Consider the following 21,734-nt stretch of genomic DNA (forward strand, 5'->3'; position numbering starts at 1 on the left):
TTTTTTTTCCTTTAAAAAAATTGCCATTGAAAACAATTAGCGGCTGAAGGCCTACACTACATGTCTGAAGTACAATTATAATTAAAACACATTAATAAACAATTTTCTTAAGCAAGAAATTTCTTTTTAAACTTACAACAGAATGGCCGAAAGCGGAATTAAAGAAATATTAACTTATTGCACGCCTGAAGGCCATAAACAAATTTGAAACAACAGCTGAAGGCCTGAACAACAAGTCAGACAAACAATTTAAAATAAACCCCTTCCTTCTTATAAAAAAATTTTCCTTTAAAGAATACACATGGAAACGAAAATGAAAATCACACTCTGAAACAAACAGAACAAGTGGTGCTCAGAAGTGTTCCAGGGGTTGACCTGAGAAGGTAGCTCAAACGTAAGTTGAGGTGAGACAGGCAGCCAAGAATTGAAGTTGAATTATCGGATGGCAACCCAAACTAGGGATGGCCCAAGGGCTGACCATCAATTTAACCAATTGCACAACGATGGAAAATATGGGCCAAGGACTAGGATACGAACAGCACTACGTCTTCAGAAATTGACGTTTAAAACCAGCCAAGGGAACAATAACCACTCTAAGCAAATATGAACTAAACAACTTAAAAAGCTGTCGAACTACACGCCGTGCCGGACAGCATTAACACGACGAGGAAAGGCACACTGCCAGAAAAGTACGCTAGCGACCAGGGTAGGTAACTGGGGCGTTAACGGCAACAGGGCAGAAAATACCGCTGGCGCACTTCACTGGCAAGTAACAGTCAATTTAATAATTAATCACCATATAGGGAGACTGCTGCAAGATTTTGCCGACTCCAGCACATCATATGTTGCTACTAGCCCGAACGGCCCAGAGAGCAACAACCTGCAAATGAACGAAGAAATGTCACAATAGTTGAGGTTTCATAACAGGTAACTGATCACTCATCTTCAGCGTCCAGGTTCGGTGGGCAATGAACTTTGTCGCTCTCGCAGCTAGCGCCTCATGATTTGACAGCGCGTGCACGCCACCAGCAGTTCTGGCCTGGCCTCGCGACTGACTCAATCCAGTGCGCAGACAGCATTAAAATAATTCCTCAGTCAAAACCACTCAAGCTACACACAGTTCCGCAAAACACTTCCACAAACAACTCGAACAATACTAAAACCAGTCACTGTGGAACAACTTGGAGGAATTACAAGTCGACACACACAGAAAACCCGGAAGCCGTCGGTGACCAAATACACGTCGTCTGTTGAGACAACTGACCGAATGACCAACAAAGGTCATTCCCACTCAAGTCATGTGTGTCAAGGGTGTGCCAAGAATACAAAATTTCAGGCGTTAACTCTCACCATGGACAATGCAGTGGCTGACAGCCTCACTTCATGACCAAGATCAGCAGCATTTGCGTAGAGGTGACAGTGCTAACAGATGAGCAGCTCTGTGTGAAGTAACTGCAGACATCAACGTGGAATGTAAGATGAATGTATGCGTTGAGACATTGTGGCAAAATTTAGCATTAATGAGTTTCGGTAGCAGATCAGTTGAACCCTAGACAAATGGAAAAGCGTAAACTGGTCAGATGAGCCCCGATTTCGGTTGGTAAGAACTGATGGTAGGGTTCAAGTGTGGTGCAGACCCCATAAAGCCATGAACCCAAATTGTCAACAAGGCACTGTGCAAGCTGATGGTAGCTCCATAACGAGGAAAGGTCCCAGAATTAGTATCACGTGTTGAAGGTTATGGCAAACCAAGGTGGGAATTAAAACTGTCCCAGCTTGCTTCATCACAGGATGCAACCGTCTGCATGTAGTGGCATATTTCGTCATGAATGTTGCCTGCCACTTCGGTTCTGAGGCCATCCTCAGCTCCTTTTGGTGGCTGGCTGATTTGGTGAAGGCAATTGGCAACGCACGCGGGGTGCTGGCTAAGCTGTCTATTTGTTGCATTGTACCCCGGGTTGATCACGGCCCTGTGGTTTGGAGCAGAGTGGAAGGTGTAAACTAGAGGCTCAGATGATTCTGCAATGGTATCAGATGTGAATTTCTTGACTTCCGCTATCGGGTGCAGAATTGTAGGGTTCCCCTTAATATGTCAGGTGTGCACTACATGCAGGGTGTGGCTACTAGGGATCGGATCATGTGTGGCATGCACATGGGGCTTGTTTAGGTTAGAGAACCCCTCCCTTGGGAGCAAAGACAATTTGCCTTTAAAATCAGCCACAGTGACCTCAGAGAATCTTGGTCCTCGTAGATCAGAGATAGAAAAGATTAATATGATTTTAGTAAACTGCAGGAGCATCCGAGGAAAGGTCCCAGAATTAGTATCACGTACTGAAGGTTATAATGCACAGATGGTATTGGGAACAGAAAGCTGGTTAAACCAGATGTCAATGACAATGAAATCCTACATTCAGATGGAATGATTATCGTAAGGATAGGATAGTCTCCAATGGTGGTGGCACATTTATTGCAGTAAAAAATTTGATAAAATCTTGCGGAGTTATCACGGATTCTGGATGTGAATTAACCTGGGTGAAATTGAGTATCAAAGAACGGTCAAAAATGGTGATTGGATGCTTTTATAGACCACCAGGGTCAGGATCTGTAGTTGTAGAGCACTTCAGACAGAACTTGCAGAATATCGTTAGCAATTTTCTTGATCATGCCATTGTAATAGAGGGTGACTTCAACTTGCCAGGTAGGAATTGGGAGTATTATGCCATCAATACTGGTGCCAGAGACAGGGAATCGTGTGGCATTGTTCTGGATGTCTTGTCCGAAAATTACCTTCAGCAGATGGTTAGATAACCAACTCATGAGGGTAACTTCTTAGTCCTCCTGTCAACAAAGCAATGATCGTACCGAATCAATTAACATAGAAGAAGGTATCAGTGATCATAAAGCTGTGACAGCAGCTATGACGACGGGTCCTACAGGGAATGTTAAGAAATGTAGGAAGATATATTTGCTCAGCAAGGGTGACAGAATAAAAATTTCAGAATATCTCAGCAGTCGACATCAAATATTTGATGATGAGGACGTAGATGTGGAGAACAAATGGAAAAAATTCAAAGGCATAATTCCTTATGCCCTAGACAAGTATGTTCCGAGTGAGGTTTTGAGTGACGGGAAAGATCCACTGTGGTTTAATAGCCATGTTAGAAAAGCACTATGTACACAGAGTACTTCTGACAAACAAAAGCTGAACTAAGCGAAAATAAGTGTAAGAAGAGCAATGAGAGAAGCATTCAAAGATTGTGAAAGTAAGATATTTTCAACCAACCATAGTAAAAACCCTAAGAGTGGTTAGCACACTGGACTCGCATTCGGGAGGACGATGGTTCAATCCCGCGTCCGGCCATCCTGATTTAGGTTTTCCATGATTTCCCTAAATCACTCCAGGCAAATGCCGGGATGGTTCCTTTGAAAAGGCACCGCCGACTTCCTTCCCCATCCTTCCCTAATCCGATGAGACCGATGACCTCGCTGTCTGGTCTCCTTCCCCAAACAACCCAACCCTAAAAACCCTAAGAGATTTTGGTCGTATGTAAAATCAGTAAGTGGTACAAAATCATCTATTCGTTCTCTCAGCGACCACACCGGCACTGAAACGGAAGATAACAGAGAGAAGGTCGAAATACGGAATTTGGTCTCCCGAAGTTGTTTCACCATGGAAGAACATAATGCTGTTCCTCCTTTCCATAGTTGTATGAACATTGAAATGGCAGATATTGAGATAACCGATTGCGGAATCGAAAAGCAGCTATAATCGCTTAGTAGTGGAAAGGCATCAGGACCACATGAGATACCTATAAGATTCTATAAAGATTATCGTAAAGAATTTGCTCCCCTTCTAGCAGTAATTTATCGTAGATTGCTTGAGCAACGGAAGGTACCTAACAACTGGAAAAAGTGCAGGTCATTCCTGTTTTTAAGAAAGGCCGTAAGATAAGACCCACACAATTATAGAACTATATCATTGACGTTAGTCTGTTGTAGAATTATGGAACATGTTTTATGCTCAAGAATTATGAGGTTTTTGAGAATGAACATTTCCTCCATAAAAAGAAAAATGAATTCCACAAACAGAGATCCTGCAAAACTCAGCTCGCTCTGTTCCTCCATGAGATCCACAGCACAGTGGATGAAAAAAATACAATCTTATAGAGTGTCGGAGCAGACCTGCGATTGGATTCAAGACTTTCTTGCAGATAGAACTCAAGACATCACTCTTAAGGAAACAAAATTGACAGGTGGAAAGGTAATATCTGGAGTACCACAGGGAAGTGTGATAGGACCGTTGCTATTTACAATATATATAAATGATCTAGTAGAAAGTGTCAGATGCTCTTTAAGGCTTAGTTGTCTGTATCAAAGTAGCAATGCCAGAAGATGGTAAGAATTTGCAGAATAACCTGCTGCAGAGAATTGATGAATGGTGCGGACTCTGGCAGTTGACCCTGAACATAAATAAATATGACATATTTCACATACATAGGAAAAGAAATCCACTACTGTATACCTGCACTATTGATGACAAACAGCTGGAGACAGCATCTGCCCTAAAATATCTAGGCGTAACTATCCAGAGCAACCTTAAGTGGAATGACCAAATAAAACAGATAGTGGGAAAAGCAGACACAAGACTTAGATTCATCGGAAGAATCTTAAGAAAATGTAACTCATTCACGTAAGAATTGGATATAAGGTACTTGTTCACCTGATTCTTGAGTATTGTTCATATATCTTGGATCCCTATCAGATAGGAGATAGAGAAGATCCAACAAAGAGCGGCACGTTTCGTCACGGGATCATTTAGCTGATGAGAGAACATTATGAAGATGCTAACAAACTCTACTGGCAGATGTACAAAAGAAGCGTTGTGCATCATGGAGAGATTTGCTGTTGAAATTTTGGGACAGCACTTTTCAGGAGGAGTCAGGCAACAAATTTCTTCCCTCCACATACATCTCGCATATTGACCGCGAGGAGAAAATTTGAGAGATTAGAGCTAATACAGAGGCTTACCGACAATCATTCTTCCCACGTACTATTCATGAGTGGAATAGGGTTGGGGGGGATCAGATAGTGGTACCAAAAGTACCCTCCGCCATACACGATTAGATGGCTTGCAGAGTATGATGTAGGTGTAGATTTAATGTTAGTTTGTGTGCACTGCAGTTTGGCACTTTGCACGAGGTGTGCTGGGGGTGGAAAACAGAAAAATCCTATATATTTGCTTCCAGTAGCCCTGGTGTGATGTGCTATTTTTTTTGCTGTGGGGGGTATAAGTAGTCTTTACTAATTGCAAATTGGCAGCAACATGCTCGATCAGTGTTTCAAAGCACTTGGGAGCTAATACACATTCATTTCAAAGAACTAATGAATATTTACTGTGATGTCACCGCCAGACACCACACTTGCTAGGTGGTAGCCTTTAAATCGGCCCCGATCCGTTAGTATACGTCGGACCCGCATGTCGCCACTATCAGTGATTGCAGACCGAGCGCCACCACACGGCAGGTCTAGAGAGACTTCCTAGCACTCGCCCCAGTTGTACAACCGACTTTGCTAGCGATGGTTCGCTGACAAAATACTCTCTCATTTGCCAAGACGATAGTTAGCATAGCCTTCAGCTACGTCATTTGCTACGACCTAGCAAGGCGCCATTATCAGTTGCTATTGATCTTGTTAATCACGTACTGTCAGACCGACGTTCACCATTAATGGATTAAAGTTAAGTATTCCACCAGCTAGGTCCGTTTTTTCTAAAGTCTAATTTCCTTGTCCTGTTCCAGACCTCACGCCAGCCTGCATGAGCTAAAACGCATGCCTTTCGGCTTCCTCTAATATTCCTGGGTTGGCTCTCCTGCCAATCCACAACATTTACAAAAAATAGATTATAACAAGATACAACCTGTTCTTCCTAAGTGTTCCAAGTGATTCCTATGGGTGAGATCAGGAAAAACTGCTCAGCCTTAAAAAGACGGGGCATGTGTTTTCCTATGTGGTAGCAGTTTTTAATTTAGACTGTGTAATGGATTGGAGTAAGCCTTTTTTCCCCATCTCTTTGCTGTAGCAGTCTAATAATAAATTTTGTGTCCTTTCGTGCTGCTGCTGCAAATTATATACCTCCTTTTATGTTTTGGCTTTGGAAAGTGAATCTGATGAACCGTATCATGGACCATTCGTTTTTAAATCAAATGGAGCATGGCAAAATACTCTTGACTTAATGCAATTAACCAACAGTGGGTGATGCAGCTTTATTGCAGTGGTGCATTCGATAGCTGGCAGTGACAGCACCCAGAGAAAAGTGAATGTCTTTGGCGATGTATCTGGTTATAAATATGTAACTAGTCACTTTTTTAGTTTTTTGATACGATTTATTCTACCATAAACATGATGGTGAGCCTGCAGTGCCTTGAAAACACGTTTACGATAGAATAAATTGTTACCTGACAAAAAAGAGTGAAACAGATGTTGCAAACAAATGAGTTCTGTGTTGTATTGAAAGAGATTATGCTGTATGTTCTGATGTAACAGTCTTTTTGAGTTTACAGATGATGCAGTTGCTTTGATGTTTTGCTGTGCTATTCATTGAAGTAATGTTAATAGTTGCTAAGTATGTGAATGGGTACCCAAGAAGTCATTGCTTCTGTATTTGTAGTGATTCCAAGATGTTGTTCTGCTATCAGTAACAGCAATTGTATTCTGGGTTCTCATCAGAGGAGGACAGTTTGAAAATGTTCGGTTTACAGTTGGTGTGTTGTGCAATATGTCTGGCACAACATTTTGCTATGAGCTTGAATGCAAAAAATATTTATTTTATTATTTAAATTAACTTGCTATGTTTTTATAGGTTATAGTAAAAGGAGCAGATGGACGGGAATATACTTTGGACTGGGAGAGAGTTCGATGCTTTGAGAGGGAGATAGCTAACATTTTCCTGTCACAAGTCAAAGAGTTTAAGGAAGCCCTGTAAGTTTTTAATTACATGTGGTCTAATAAGATTCATAGTTTAATTATTTGTAGGCTACTTATTTAGATATCTTAAATTCTCATCCTTGATACCTTTTTAAACTTATCTGCTTTTCTGGACTATGAGTTTGAATAACTCTGGTGAGATTCTATTTCCAAAAATTTTGGAAATTCGCTACTTTTTGTATAGTATTAACATGACACTTCAAGTTCTTTATAAGCAGTGACAGAGAATAATAAGTTTGTCTGAACGGCCATTTTTCAGCAGCCATAGTAGTATTCATTCAATTAATTACATATTTCTGCATATCTCATCACATGGTAACATAATCCTTCATACTCTGATGAGTAGCTTCACTGTCTGCGGTGTTATGGTGTACTGACCTCCCATTATAACTAAGTTTTTGAATGCGAGCAGGTCAAGTACTCTCTACTGACATGTTGTCCATTCTTATCTGATGATAGAAGTATAATACTCTTTCCTGGTCTCTTTGCGGACAGAGGGTGACAAGTTTAGTAGTGAATTTGTTGCTGTAAACATTGGTACTATGTGTGTTGGAACTTTAATAACAACAACAATTATTTACAATGTACAAAAAATAAATATGTGTTTCAAAGTTTTATTGTCCTTCAAAGTAGTTACCAATGTTGTGTACCCATTGTCAGTGATGTGGAAGTCATAAGATACCCTTAGCAGTGCTAGTTGTATTGATGGTTTGACTGGAGCTGTCAGTTGCCCGACAAGTCTCTGCACCACCTCTGAAGCAAATGCCATAAAGTGCTTCCTTCAACTTAGGAATCAAGTTTAAGTAACAAGGGCCTAAGTTTGGGGAATGTGGTGGGTGCTACAGCACTTTCTAGCCCCATTTCATACAAATCAGTCACAACTTCCACTATATGCGCCCGAACATTGTCGGGCAAAATGATAGGCGAGTCCAGCAGAAAGTATCACCACTTTTTTTTCTCTAAGTTGTTCATTTTTAGAATACAGCCTGCGACTAGCTTAGAGAAAGAAGTGGTGACATTTTGTACAGGACCCATCCATCATTTTGCGGGACCATTCACTTGTGCTACTACCATCCTTACATGCTCATTCCATTTCAGACTGCTTTGCATTGTTGACGTCTGAGTAATCGACATGACAGTACCCTATCAATGCTGTAATCAAACATTATGTTTTTCCTGCTCATTTGCATTAACGTATGTTTTAGGACTACTCCATAGTCAAATAATTAATGCCCCCTTGCAGTCCAACTACTCGCAGACAAGATTTCAGATCTGACCACTGGTCTGGGATAGGCACCACTAACTGTTTAGTATGTTGCCTCCAACTGTTTACTAGCAACTCCCACCAGTAATTACCTCACCAACAAAGAAGGAAAATAGTTGAAAGTCAACACATTGAAAAGTCTCATAGAAATGCAGCACTCAAAGTTCCATGGAAACAAATGGGGTTTTTAACCGCATCCGGAGTGAGGGCAAGTTCCCATCACAATGACGAGAAAGCATGATTAACCCAGTACATAAACCGGGTAAGCACCCCCTAGAGATGGACATTTATTACCAAATTAGTCCCACCCGTGTTCTCTGTAAGTTGCTTGAACACATGGTCAGCAGGCAACTGTGATGGCTCCTTGAGTCCGGGGTTTTCTGGCACCATCCCAGGGTAGTTTTTGCCAAGGCTGTTCCACTACTGATAATCTGATTTAGCTGGAACGTGCCATCCGAACAGCTTTTGTCTGATGTCAATGCTTTATAGCTAGCTGTCTTCTTTGACATGCAAGGCTCATTGACACCACATGGCAACGCCATATCCTCACTACCTGACACGAGTTAGGTTTCTGGGATCTGCTTCCAATTTGTATCCAGAACTTCATGTCTCATTGTATTTTCCAGGTTCAAGTTGGTGCCTGCCACAGTTCTCCTGATATCCAAGAGAATGACGTCTCGCAGGGCTCTGTACTGAGTGTCCTCCTCTTTCTAGTAATCATCAATGGTCCACAGCAGCTGTGGTGTTTTCAGTATCATCTTCGTTTTATGCTAAAGACTTTTGCCTCTACTATTGCTCCTCTAGTGTGGGTGTTGCAGAACATCGACAGCAAGGCACCATACGGAAGGTGCAGGCACAGTTCGTCACCCATGGCTTTCCGTATTCAGCTGCTAAGACTTGTGTCTTGCACTTCAGTTGATGTTGTACCATTTGCCCTCAACCAGAACTTTACATTGATGACCAGCTACTCAATGTGGCAGAGACTTGGTGCTCTTTAGGATTGGTTTTCGATGCTTGGTTGATGTGGATTCCCCATGTTTGCCTGTTGAAATGAAAGTGCTGGTTGCACCTAAATACACTTTGTTGCCTGAGTAACACGAGCTGGGATGCAGATTGCACTACTGTTCTTCAACTTTCCAACACCTTGATACAATCCCGTCTTGATTATGGGAGTCTGGCATGTGGTTTATCATTGCCCTCAGCATTGTAGATACTCGATCCAACACACCACTGCAGTGTTCGCTTTTGATAGGATCCTTTCAGACTAGCCCTGTGAACAGTTTACTCACAGGGTGGGGTCCCTCCATTGCAGATCAGGCACCAACAACAACTTGTCAGTTAAGCTACACACATTTGCAGCTCTCCCAAGCATCCAAACTACAGTCTCCTCTTTCCAAACATGGAAATCCATATCCCACAACAGTGGCTCAGACCAAGGATTACAAACTCAATCCATGATGGTTCCTTCTCTCTTAGCGCTAGTTGTTTCCTCTACAGCCTCTCCTATGGGTCCACTCACACCTTATTGGTGCATCTCCTGCCAAAAACTTGATCTTGAATTTACCCTGTGCCTGAAAGATCCCGTTCATCCTGAGGCTCTCCCCACCATTTTTTCTCCATCCTTGGCACATCCCAGAGTACAGAAGTAGTATGCACGATGGCTCAGTAGGTCACGTAGGCTGTGCTTATACTCAAGTGGGACATAGAGAACTGCAGTCCTTGCCAGTGCAGATTGCTGTATTGTTTTCACTGTGACATTGTTAGCCATCTCTCATGCTCTTGAGCATATTCTTTCCTGCACGGGTGAGTCCTTTCTCATCTGCAGCAGCTCAATGAGCAGTGTGCAAGCTCTTGACCAGTGTTACACTTGTCATCCTGTGGAAATGACTGTCCAGGATTCCCTGTATGCCATTGAACAATGTGGACATTCAGTGACCTTTGTCTGGAGCCTAGGCCACGTTAGTATCATGGGGAGTGAACCTGCTGATAGCCTGGCCAAGTAAGTCAACTCTTGATATTGCTATTATGGAAACAGCCGTCTCATTGATATTATGTCATCAGGTTTTAGGGATCTAGATATGGAATGGCTCACTCTGGCTTCATCAAACAACCACAGACGATACAGGAGACTACAAATCTGCGGAGGTCTTCCATGCAGTCCTCCCACAAGGACTCTCCTGCATTGTGAGAACCCACCCCACTGTCATTCTGGTTCCTGTTTGACAGTGGTCAACATTTTACTGAACTGTCCCAACCTCGCCGCCCTGCCTCGGACTCGTAATTTCCCTGACTTGCTACCCCTTGTGTTAGGAGACGATGCCTCAGTGGCGAACTTCGTTTACGTTTTATTCATGAGGGGGCCTTTTACCACCTTTCGGGGGCTTCCAGCATCTCCCTAGGTGGGGCATCTCACCTGCCTTTCTCCCTACTTTTCCATTTTTGCTTTTTTGTCCCTTATCTAGCCTTCATTGACCTTTGGCAGACCTTGGGATTTTCTTCCTCTGGGTTTTGCATGGTAGATCATCTCTGCTGTACAGTCATGTAGACCTGTCTGTTCAAGGAAAAAGGGAATGGTTACCTAGTAGTTTGGTCTTTTTACTCATCCAACCAACCAACCAAACAAACAAAAGGGAATTGTTTTCTGTTAAAACCTCGACAAATGTGCCTCGTTCACTAAAGCATCACCATGCACGTAGCTACTTGGCTACACTACTTATTTTAGTGTCTGTACCTATGGAGCAACTGCACATTCACAAAATGGCAATACTCGCTTAAAAAATTGGAATGGTTGAATTCAAAATCGATGACTGCACATGAAGTAGCACTTTCAGAATCTCTCAGTTTCCACTCTGCAAAAAATAACTTGGTTGGTCACAAAGGATCACCTTCTTCTGACTTTTGAGATATGGAAACCCCACCTCTGACCCAGAGGGCACTTCTGCACTCCGCAATGATTGCAGGTCAACTCCTCGATTTCATAATCTCCAGACTGCACTATAAAATTATTTAACCATGAGGCATTTTTAGCCAATTATAATTGACAGCAGAATGTAGGCATTCTCATTGGCCACTTCCGTCTACCACTAATAAGGCTTCTGTGAGGTGCTGCTACTTGTCAGGACTGTTACAACTTTCTCTGTAATAGGTATCAGAAAGTGCTGGTCCTCATGGGAAATCACATATCTGTAAGCCAGCCTTGTTAAGTTCCACCCACAACACATTTAGGAGATTATGGAAAGACTGGACTACCATCTACATATAGGGGGGGGGGGGGGGGAATAATAATAATAATCCCTTCCCCCAGAAGCCAGGAACTGGCCAAGGAGACTGAATAGTGAACACATAGTGCCGAGGAAAAGATATGTTACATCTATACTGATGTAGGTTCTATGTTGTTTTGCTAAATGACGGAAAGCTGAGGTCTTGATGGTTCTTTGTACAAGGGGACAGCTGATTTCTTTCTCCGTCTTATACAACATGAGTTAATGACTCATCGGTAATTATCTTCATGCCAAACCTTATGTACTCATAGTAAAATGCTTCGTATTATAAGAGGCAGTTGAGTGAGAACTGCACATCCACCATAGTGGGACCATGGAATGGTTCCACTCAAAAGTAATCTTCATACAAATTAAGACATTTATTCCACTGAGAGATGAGGCGACCAGTTTCTGTTTCATAGAACATGGTCAGTTGCTGACAGATCCACAACCGCACCCACTTCTGCACTTCCTCACCTGATTGAAACCAATGTCCTTGCATGGTTTTCTTCAGGTTGCCAAAGATGTGAAAATCACCTGTTGAAGGATCTGGGCTGTATGGAGGTTTTTGCAGTGTTTCCCAACCAAATTGCTGAAGCAAAGCCTTTGTCTGATTGGTTGTGTGGGGGTGGGTGTCATCTTGCAACACGATGATTCTTTTGGACAGCATTCCTGGGTGTTTCGACATTATGGCACATTGCAATGTCTGCAAAGTATTTTTAAAGCACTGCACATTTATTGTGGTGCCATGCTAGAAGAATGTGTAGAGTGATTTTCATTTGACTGCCCCTCATAACAAACTTTCAGGTATGATTGGCCAGCTTCAAATGATTATAAAATATAATACATAGTTGTATGATTAATTTATGTAATAGAGGATATTGGCTGAAACATCCAAACCAGTAGTATCAATGTAAACTTGTATGCTGTGGGCTTCCGCCTGAAAACTATATGTACCATTTTCTTTTTTCTTTTCTTTTCTGAGACAACTTGAGTAAATACAAACTGACTGGAAAACTTAAAGTTTCGATTATTTCTGAACTCAGACAATTGCAAGATTCTGCAAGTTAGAAGTCAGGAAGCACAGATAATATTGATATGTTACTACTACTCAAGTGACAGTAGATACTTCTTTTGCAGAAATGGAAAACAAATCTGGGATGGAATAACAACAATATGAATAAGGACAGATTTTCACTCACCACATAACGCAGTCATTGAGTAGTTGATGACCACATATAAAAGTACACTTTTGTGCGTTTCTACCATTCAACACCACCTCTCTAATTCATATTGTAGTAAAGGAAAATAAATGAGACAAGGAAGATTAGGAGAAAGAGTAATTATGGCAAATAAATGACAATATGTGTTTTTCACTGTTAATTGAGGTGTTTATAGATATGTCAGTTACGTATATTGATTATATTGTATTCATGTCTACTGTGTGTAACACCATTTAAGAAACTGTTTGGTCTTTCAGTGAGTCAGTATTTCTTCTTATTTCATTATTGCAAGAAATTTAATATAAAAAACTGAGAAGGTACACAGTATTTGAAAATGCTTTCACCACTTTTTTCATGTTTTACCACATTAACTGTAAAATGAAAGATACTACTGTATTTCCAGAAAAATTGTTTACAATTCTTGTAATAGATTATATTCATTAATATAGGTAAATTATTTGTTTTGTCCAAGTTAGATGTAGAAACTGCCCCAGATTCTTGTTTGTAGGAGCAGTGTTTTACGATATGAATTTTGTGATTCATTCTAGAGTAACAAGTATCACAAAGAAGGAGAAGGTTAAGGCTCGACCACAGGCACTCAACACTGTGGAACTTATGAGAGTAGCTAGCTCTGGGCTTGGTCTTGGGCCTCATCATGCTATGCAGATTGCTGAGAAATTATACACTCAAGGGTACATAAGTTATCCTCGAACAGAGACTACACAGTACCCAGAGAATTTTGACCTTGTGTAAGTATATGTATATGGTAAGGGCAACCAGTTTAAGGTTTATGACACCAGAATACTTACTTCAGTTCCCTTTACAAAAACTATGTGCAATATTTATTTTAGGAAAATTGAGCAGGATTAAGCAGTTGGTTTACAGAGATACAATTTGCATTTTTAGCAATGGACAGTATACCATCTTGAACTTGCATATCCCTTTGTTTGAAGCTGAAAAGAGTCACAGTCATGTAGAATTATCTTAAATCATAATGCTTTCACTATTTTATTTATTTATTTCTTCTGGGAACACTATTGAAAGTTTGATTTTGCATTTTATGTTGACATTATACTCAGTACGACTTTTTATAGTGTAAATAGTCATGTTATAATTATGTAGTAATTCTGAAATGCATATGTTAACTGTAGATTTGCTTGACAATGGTTACATATCTGAAATTGCAATAGTGTATCCAGAAGAAATTAAATAGCAGTTAAATTGTGAAAGCCTTATCAGGAGGAATGCTGAGCTTGAGGTTGGAGGGAGAGGTGAGATGGTGAGATAGTCCATAGTCAGAACTGGTAAAGAAGACACGCCATCAGGCATCAGATCCAGGAGAAAACAAGATTGAAAATACATATTTTGACAGATGATAAAATTTCTGAGGTGAGTGACTTGTTGCTGTGTTCGCCTCCAAAATGTTCGAGCGACTATCTATACAGTCTCAGAGTCTGTATGGTATTGCTTAGATAGTGATGCATATCACATCTGTTGTGTGCAGGAATTGAAGCCATTAGATAAAAGAAGCGTCTAGTGTACTGAACATGATTTTTATCATTTGTTGACATCCATGGACTCACAGAACTATACATTACTTTCTTCACTGTAGTGGGCATGTGAATAGTCAAAACAAGAATGTGATCAACTGAAAATCCATGTGTCTTTTGTGATAATGCCTTGCATCATCAGCAAATTGGAATGTGGTGTGCCATACTGCACTGTTGGATAGTGTGCCATATTTTCTTTGATACTACTGTGAACAGTGTTGTGAAACAAGATAACATTATGCAGTTTTTCATTTCTTGAAGTAGATGAAAATCATTGTTGGCTGCAGCAAGATTGTGTAACTTGTCACATATCTACTGAAACGATTCATTTCACGTGTGAATTTTTTGGATTATTAAATCATCTCTGAAGGATTATGGCCACCAAATTCTCCTGATTTAGCATCTCCAGACTTGTTCCTGTGGGGCTGTCTGAAAGGGAATGTCTATAAAAACATGCTGCACACACTGGCTCAAGTAAAGATTAACATAATGGAGATTAATAACTTAAGGGTAATGTGTTGTGTGGAGTGACCTCAAAAATGTGGTAAAATTAGTTTTTGCCTGTGTTACCAAGCAGGGAAACTATTTTGATAATGCTAGTAGCGCGCCCACACACACACACACACACACACACCTCTCTCTCTCTCTCTCTCTCTCTCTCTTTCTTTCTTTCTTTCTCACTTCATTAATATTTGATGGTGAGAGAGGTGCAGCAAAAATAAATAATTGGGAGCAGAGTGAAAGCATGGAAACGTAAGTCAAGATGAGGAAAAGTATCAGTATCAGTGAGTGTGCTACAGCTCATAATGGCAAACACATTGATTCAAATGGTAAAATGAGTACAGGGGACAAGTCAGATGTGAGTTCTGTGAGAGTCAACAAGGAGGAGATAAATAATTAAAGGTAAAATGTAAAGACTCACTTATGGAAACTAAATGCCCAAACAGTTGGACTGAATGCAGAAGGGAGAGTCTCTATTCAAGTTCTATTCCAGTGAGATAGGCAGAAGGAAAATCGGAACTTGGAAGTGATTCATTAACCCTCAAACAGGCACACCTATTTATAAAGTACGCCAACCACAAATAAAATTATTTTGCACCATATCATTGTTGTTTCACAATTGCGAACCCATACCTATTCCTTCATTACTACTTTCAGCTAATACAGTGGTAAATTGTGTTGTCCTGCTCACAAGTGAGCAGCAAATAAACAGTGAGTTGGGCAAGAAAAAACTTATGGTTTCTGCATGAAATTATTAGCTAGGAGCACACTCCCACAATGAGGCAATTGTCTATAAGATAATTAGTAGTCGAATAAGTGGCTGGCTAGGATCTGATGCGACTACACTTTTTAATGCTTCAGGTCGGTCATTAGTGTGGGGTAACACCTGTCTGTGGCAACAGGGTGATATAATGAAAATTTACTTTATTATTCCTTATTTAAACAGGGCTTTAGCTCACATGATCTAAGCTTAGTTTATTGTTGTTTCATTAAACTGTGATTTTGCTCATATATGTTTACCTTTGTAACATAAAGACAGTAATTCCTTACATGTGTACAAAGTACACCACACATACACACACACACACACACACACACACACACACACACACACACACACACACACACACGTTATGAAAATTGGCACGCCTGCTAGAGGGTTAAGACTCTACACAGGTTACATTGTCTTTTATTGCGTGGTGTCACATCATGAGAACTTGTATGAAATTCCAGAATATTTACACCAAATTGATACTCAGGGCAATCAAAAGCATCAAATCAATGTCATTGCCTAAATGCAATATATTTTAGTGCTTATCATCAGTTAGAAATACTGTGTGGAATTTAAGTACAGTAACAATTGTAAATGATTAGAGTCAGTGATATATCTCAAAAACCTAGGTGTCACTGTTTGTAGTGATACATGGTGTGGTGTGTAGAAGAGAGGAAGTTTGCTGACTTGCTGGGTGTTAACACAGGCAGCATAGGACATGCAGCAAAAACAAGATTGTGCCCCCCTCCCCTTTTTCTTAATTAATACCCCTGGCAGTACTGATAGTGTTTGAGCAAAAATTCAACAAAATTTAATCAAACTGTTAAATAAAAGTGAAATCTGGTGAACAATGTTAAATAAAAACAAAGAAGCTTGATCACCCACCAATGAAATTAGTAAAAATATCCATTGCATTTAATTTTTGAATAACTAAAACATTTTCTAAAATTTGACTGTTCCAGAATGAACCAAATAATACTCTCACTTGTAGTAGAATAATCAGTAATACTCACCCACAAGCAGAAAAGTTGTTCCAGTGTTCTGGTATACAATAACATAACAGTTTTTATGTGTAAACAGACTTTACTCACACACCACTGTCAGATGTAAAGCTTGCCCCCTGTATAAATGGTCTAGTACTGAAAGTCTACCTACTCTGCTCCGACTGGTCAGAGTTGACTGGCTTGATGGTGAACACTTTAAATGCTCACATTTTACTACCACTTTGAATAAAATACTGTATAATGTACTGCAGTGTGTCTCCAAATCTACAGAAAAAAGAGCAGTTGTATAAACAGTAGTATTATCAATTTACATGTAATAAATCATAACAGCAAAATTAAAGAAAATGCTTCGTATTACTTCAAGAATTAAGAATATGCTATGCATGTAAGTGCTAAAAGAATGTAACGCAAACAGATACTACTTGCATTTACATTTTGCTGTGAAATGTTTTACACAGTGAATTCAGTTTTATTGCAGTTCTTGGAAAAATTATTTATACACTTTTGTTGTTATGTTATATGAAGTGGTTAACAACAATGAGGAATGGTGATTAATTATTGCACACTGATGGCCCGCAAACATATTCCAGTAACTGTGAGCCTTGTTAAACAATGCCAATGCAGCCTTCATCTTGAAAGTGATAGATTGAAGCTCCAGTAAAAAGAACTCACCATTTACATGTTGTTTTAAGCACTGGTGGTCAGCAATGCAGAGCAAATGCAGTCTGTCTTGAAAGATGTAATGTTTGCCAACATCACTGCATGCAATAAACACTTGTGACTATTGCTGGAACGGTGTAGCTTTTGCATATGGTGCACAGTTCACAGTATGTGCTCAGTATTAAAATCAGTTCACTTGCTAGACCTCTGCTTTTAGTCACTGCTTTCACATTGCTCTACAGTTCATTAGTTCACAAAAAGAGTCCCTTGAAAACAGTCTCATTAATAGACATATCTCTTTGCACTATTCCAATATCACAGTCTTTATAATATTGCTTAGAAAATTAATCCAAGGTATGTTCATTTAAATGCACCTTGCCCATTATTTTTACAGTCCACAATACACTGGAAAACAGTCTGTATGACCATGGTTACAAATTCACCAGCTATGCACATACTGAATAAGGCAGTACAGTTGTTGGTACACTGAACTCTCATTCCGGAGGATAACAGTTGAAATCTGCATTGACTATCCTAAATCGCTTCAGGCAAATGATGAGATGGTTCCTTTGCAAGTACACACCCAATTTTGTTCCATATTCCTGGAAAAGTCTGAGCTTGCACAGAGTTTCTTAATTACCTTCATGTCGATGGTATGTTATATCCAAATTTTCCTTCCTTCTATGCCATCCACCAGCCACAACCATCTTTCCGTAACTGGCATTGCTTTGAAACCTGCTACTCATCTATACATATTTAAACTCTCATTCTTTCAGAATGTTATCATTTAAATATTATTAAATATTTTCAGTTTTGACATATACAGATTATTTTAAGATTAACAAAAAGCATTAAATAAAAAAGAGCAAAAACAGCAAAATAAAATCGATTCAGTCTGTGACAGTCACAGAGGATACACGAGGTGCCATCCATTTTGTATAAACAAATATTAGTGCGTGAATCAAATGAACTATGAGCAGCTGCGTTATTTGAAACTCAACACGATAGGGTTTAACGAAAGATTGCTTGTTCAGATCTCCTTGACCTAGATGTCCTAAACTTAATAAAAACAGACATTCACAGTTGACACAATGTTAAGTAGATGCCAGTTATACCATAATAAGTGAATGCTGTATTATAATGAGTTTCTTACCTACAGCATACTCCTAAAAATTAAGTTGCTCAAAGAGATATGAACATTATCTCAAATATAAATTATTGCTATTCTGTTATAAACACACCTCATAAATTTAGTAAAGGGTATCAGGTACCCTTGTGGAATCAATACAAATGCTGTGAAGGTAGATGGCAACTATTTTTGGGAACAACAAAATACAAATGCTCAGGCAGGCTGAATTTTTCGAACAAGAAAAGTTAAACTTCAATTGGAACCATTTGAATGAGATTTCAACATCGTGAGTTCTCTGAGTTGCAACAATCCTCCATCAGTAATAAATGCCCTTGGTTTGCACAAGTTACATGTGTTTATAAGCCTGTAAAACTGTTGTTGTCATCTGGTAAAAACTGTGAATATAAAGCCCGGTCCACACGCAATGATCTGTCTGCGCAGACATTGGCGCAGATGTCTGTACATGCAAAAGATCGCTGCAAATGTGGTGTGTTCACACGACACAAACCCCAATCTAGTACTCGCCCGCCATCTGTCGGTGTAGAAAAGAAATTAGTGGCAAGCGACTACGCTCCCCGTAAACGTCAAAAATTTAATTCAGTTATTTTGAAATATAGAAATGGAGGAAGTTCTGTTGTGGTCTGTGTTCGCAACTTGTGTTGCAAAAAACATTCAGACCAACCGCAGGAAACAGAGAAAGCAGTCAAAATGGTGTAGACAGTGGCTGCTAAAGCGAAAGCAGTTTTCTCACGTAAATTTACTGCGAGATTTGCAGGGCGAACCTTAAGAAAGCCAAGCAGATCAAAATACTATAACGTTAACTGGTATATTTGATCTACTCCTACACCAGATCTTCTAGATTTCTGAACTTTGGATAACTCTTTTCGGTAAACAGTTCGCAACGAATTTTTTTGTTTTTATTACTGTTTCTCTGTTTGCCGAGGCGTCAACTGCGCGCAATTTTTCAATTAGAGCATTGTATGGTGCTGTCTTTTTGTGTCAGTCACTATATTCTTTACTTTAATCTACCACAAACATGGGTGGTTTCTATATATTTCAATGAATTCACTAACAAACTCTCAAGAACACTGACGAGTTATCAGCCATTTTAATGCCCTGTGCGCACAAATTCAAACACTAGACTGAGCAAACAGCTGTTTCGCACCGGATTTGCGGCGATCTCCTGTCCACACGCTCCAACTTGTCTGCGCAGATGTGGTTTGAACCCACAGATTTGAGAGGTTTCGCTCAAACCTCCAACTCCAACTTCCAGGTTTGCACACACCCCAGGTTGGTGCAAATCTTCTTTCCACACGCAACGATCTGTCTGCGCAGATGTGATGTGCGCAGACATTTGCGCAGATAGATCGTTGCATGTGAACGGGCCTTAAAAGTGAATGCTTGTTAACATACATAAACCAAATGCTAGAAATTTGGAGCAAAATAACACAGACAGAGTTTTGTAACTAGCAACTATAAGCAAATACTGTTTGCTCTACATATCCCCACAGAAGCTCAGTCAGATTAGCAACATGTGCCAAAGCTTCTAGAAATGGACTCAGCAAATTAAAGTTGATTTATCTTGAGGCAGGTTATGTGGTTCATCAAGCAATAAGAGTTGCACAATGCCATAAGTGTTACTAAAATATCATGGTGGCTCCAGTGAACTAGGGGAGCCAGCACACTTTCTCTTCTATTCACTACGTAGAGGGTGTAATAAATGTGTAAGTACACTTCTGGGAAATAGGTTCAACACTGTGGTTCTTTTGAAGAAGTGAGAAGAAGATTAAGTTCTTTGTAAATGAAGTAGATTGCAGAATATTCACATGCTACTTTGTTGATGATTATGGTTACTAGGGGACAAACCCTTAGGAGCATAGCTTATTTGGCAGGTGGCATTTCTTTTGTCTTCTGTTAACAAATTTCAGAACTAACTTTTGTACTGAGTCAGTACAGCATCAGAGAGAATGTTTTATCAAGTGAATATATAACTAGTGTTTGAATATTTTACTGTCACTACTCCCCCTCTACAAAACTTGATTGTTGGCAAAGATGCAACAACACTTTACTTCAAGTCTTTTTGATCGTTTAAAATTGTTTGACATGAATTATAACTGGTGCCTTTCATGGGCCCATTTAGTCTATGGGTATAAAACTTAGATTAATCAAAGTTTCAATCTGGTACCAACTCTCATCTGTTCTTCCAAATTCCACATAACTATTTCTGTGAATCTTGCAAGTCTAGTATTAGAACAGATAGTATGATGGCAGATATCTTAACCACACACCAATAATTAATTTCAGAATGATATATCTGAGGGCTACAAATAAAACGGTAGATTATTATAGAAGAAACAGCAGCAGGAGAAATTTAATGATAGGATGGAACTGTCTCAATATGTGAAGTGTGCCAAGTTCTCAGTTGGCAGATCATTACTTGCATGTTTAAGTCCCACACCAAGACATACTTTGAACCTGACACAGATGTTCATTTCAGTAAGCTCTCCAGTGCAGCCTCAAATGTCTCAATCTGGAATATTCACTGTTAGCAGTAAGATCTGAATATATTTATTTGTTAAATTTAGTACAGAGTTGTGAGTGGCATTAAACGGCACCAGCTTCCTTTAGATATGCCCCCAAACATAATTTTATAACTTTAACAACAGTAATAAAAAAATTGTTGTATAAGCATGTTATCTGCCAACTTTGTCTTATAACTCAGTGGAAGCAATATTGAAACGCTACGTGTATATCTTTACAAACCAGGGGAGTGCTGAAGCAACAACAACACAGCTCAGTGTGGGGAGCTGAGGTTCGTGAAATACTGGCGGATGGCATAAACAAACCTCGTAAAGGCCATGATGCTGGTGACCATCCCCCAATAACACCCATGAAACTGGCTAACAAGGGCGACTTGGACAATGATGCGTGGAGACTTTATGATTACATAACAAGGCACTTCATTGCTACTGTAAGTTAGCCTTATAACTTTGTTTACTTACTTTTATATAAGAATGTATGTATTATGTTGCATGTTCTGCTTATTATTTTCCACAAAAAACTTATAAAACCAACCTAGCCACAAAAGATGATGATAAAATTTTATAGTACAGCCTGATTGATATTGCTTCTTGTAAAATGGTTTCCAATATACATGTTCATCATGTTACCTTTCTAAGGAAGTCCATTCTTTTCCCTGCATATTACCTGGAAGTTGTACATTTTACATTGTCTGCAGCAGATTGTCCTTTGTAGGAAATCAGTTATTTTCATCTAAACTTTAATTTGTAGAAATGAAGTTGAATTACAAGGTAAGATCAGGTTTATGTGGAAGGTGCTGAAGAACATTAAAGTTGTACTGGATTGGAAATCCAGTGCAAAGTGTCC

General features: G+C 39.7%; 1 protein-coding gene across 1 annotated transcript in view; it reads left to right on the forward strand.

Annotated features, from left to right (window-relative positions):
• Positions 1–21,734, forward strand: part of LOC124804804 (DNA topoisomerase 3-beta-1) — a 122,255-nt gene that overhangs the window by 47,483 nt on the left and 53,038 nt on the right. Inside the window, exons 6-8 of the mRNA XM_047265142.1 lie at positions 6,860–6,978; positions 13,280–13,480; positions 21,114–21,318. Coding sequence (XP_047121098.1) covers positions 6,860–6,978; positions 13,280–13,480; positions 21,114–21,318 — 525 coding nt within the window. The remainder of the gene's footprint in view (positions 1–6,859; positions 6,979–13,279; positions 13,481–21,113; positions 21,319–21,734) is intronic.

The sequence above is a fragment of the Schistocerca piceifrons genome, chromosome 7 (assembly GCF_021461385.2).
Source record: "Schistocerca piceifrons isolate TAMUIC-IGC-003096 chromosome 7, iqSchPice1.1, whole genome shotgun sequence".
In the NCBI taxonomy this organism is placed as follows: Eukaryota; Metazoa; Arthropoda; class Insecta; order Orthoptera; family Acrididae; genus Schistocerca; species Schistocerca piceifrons.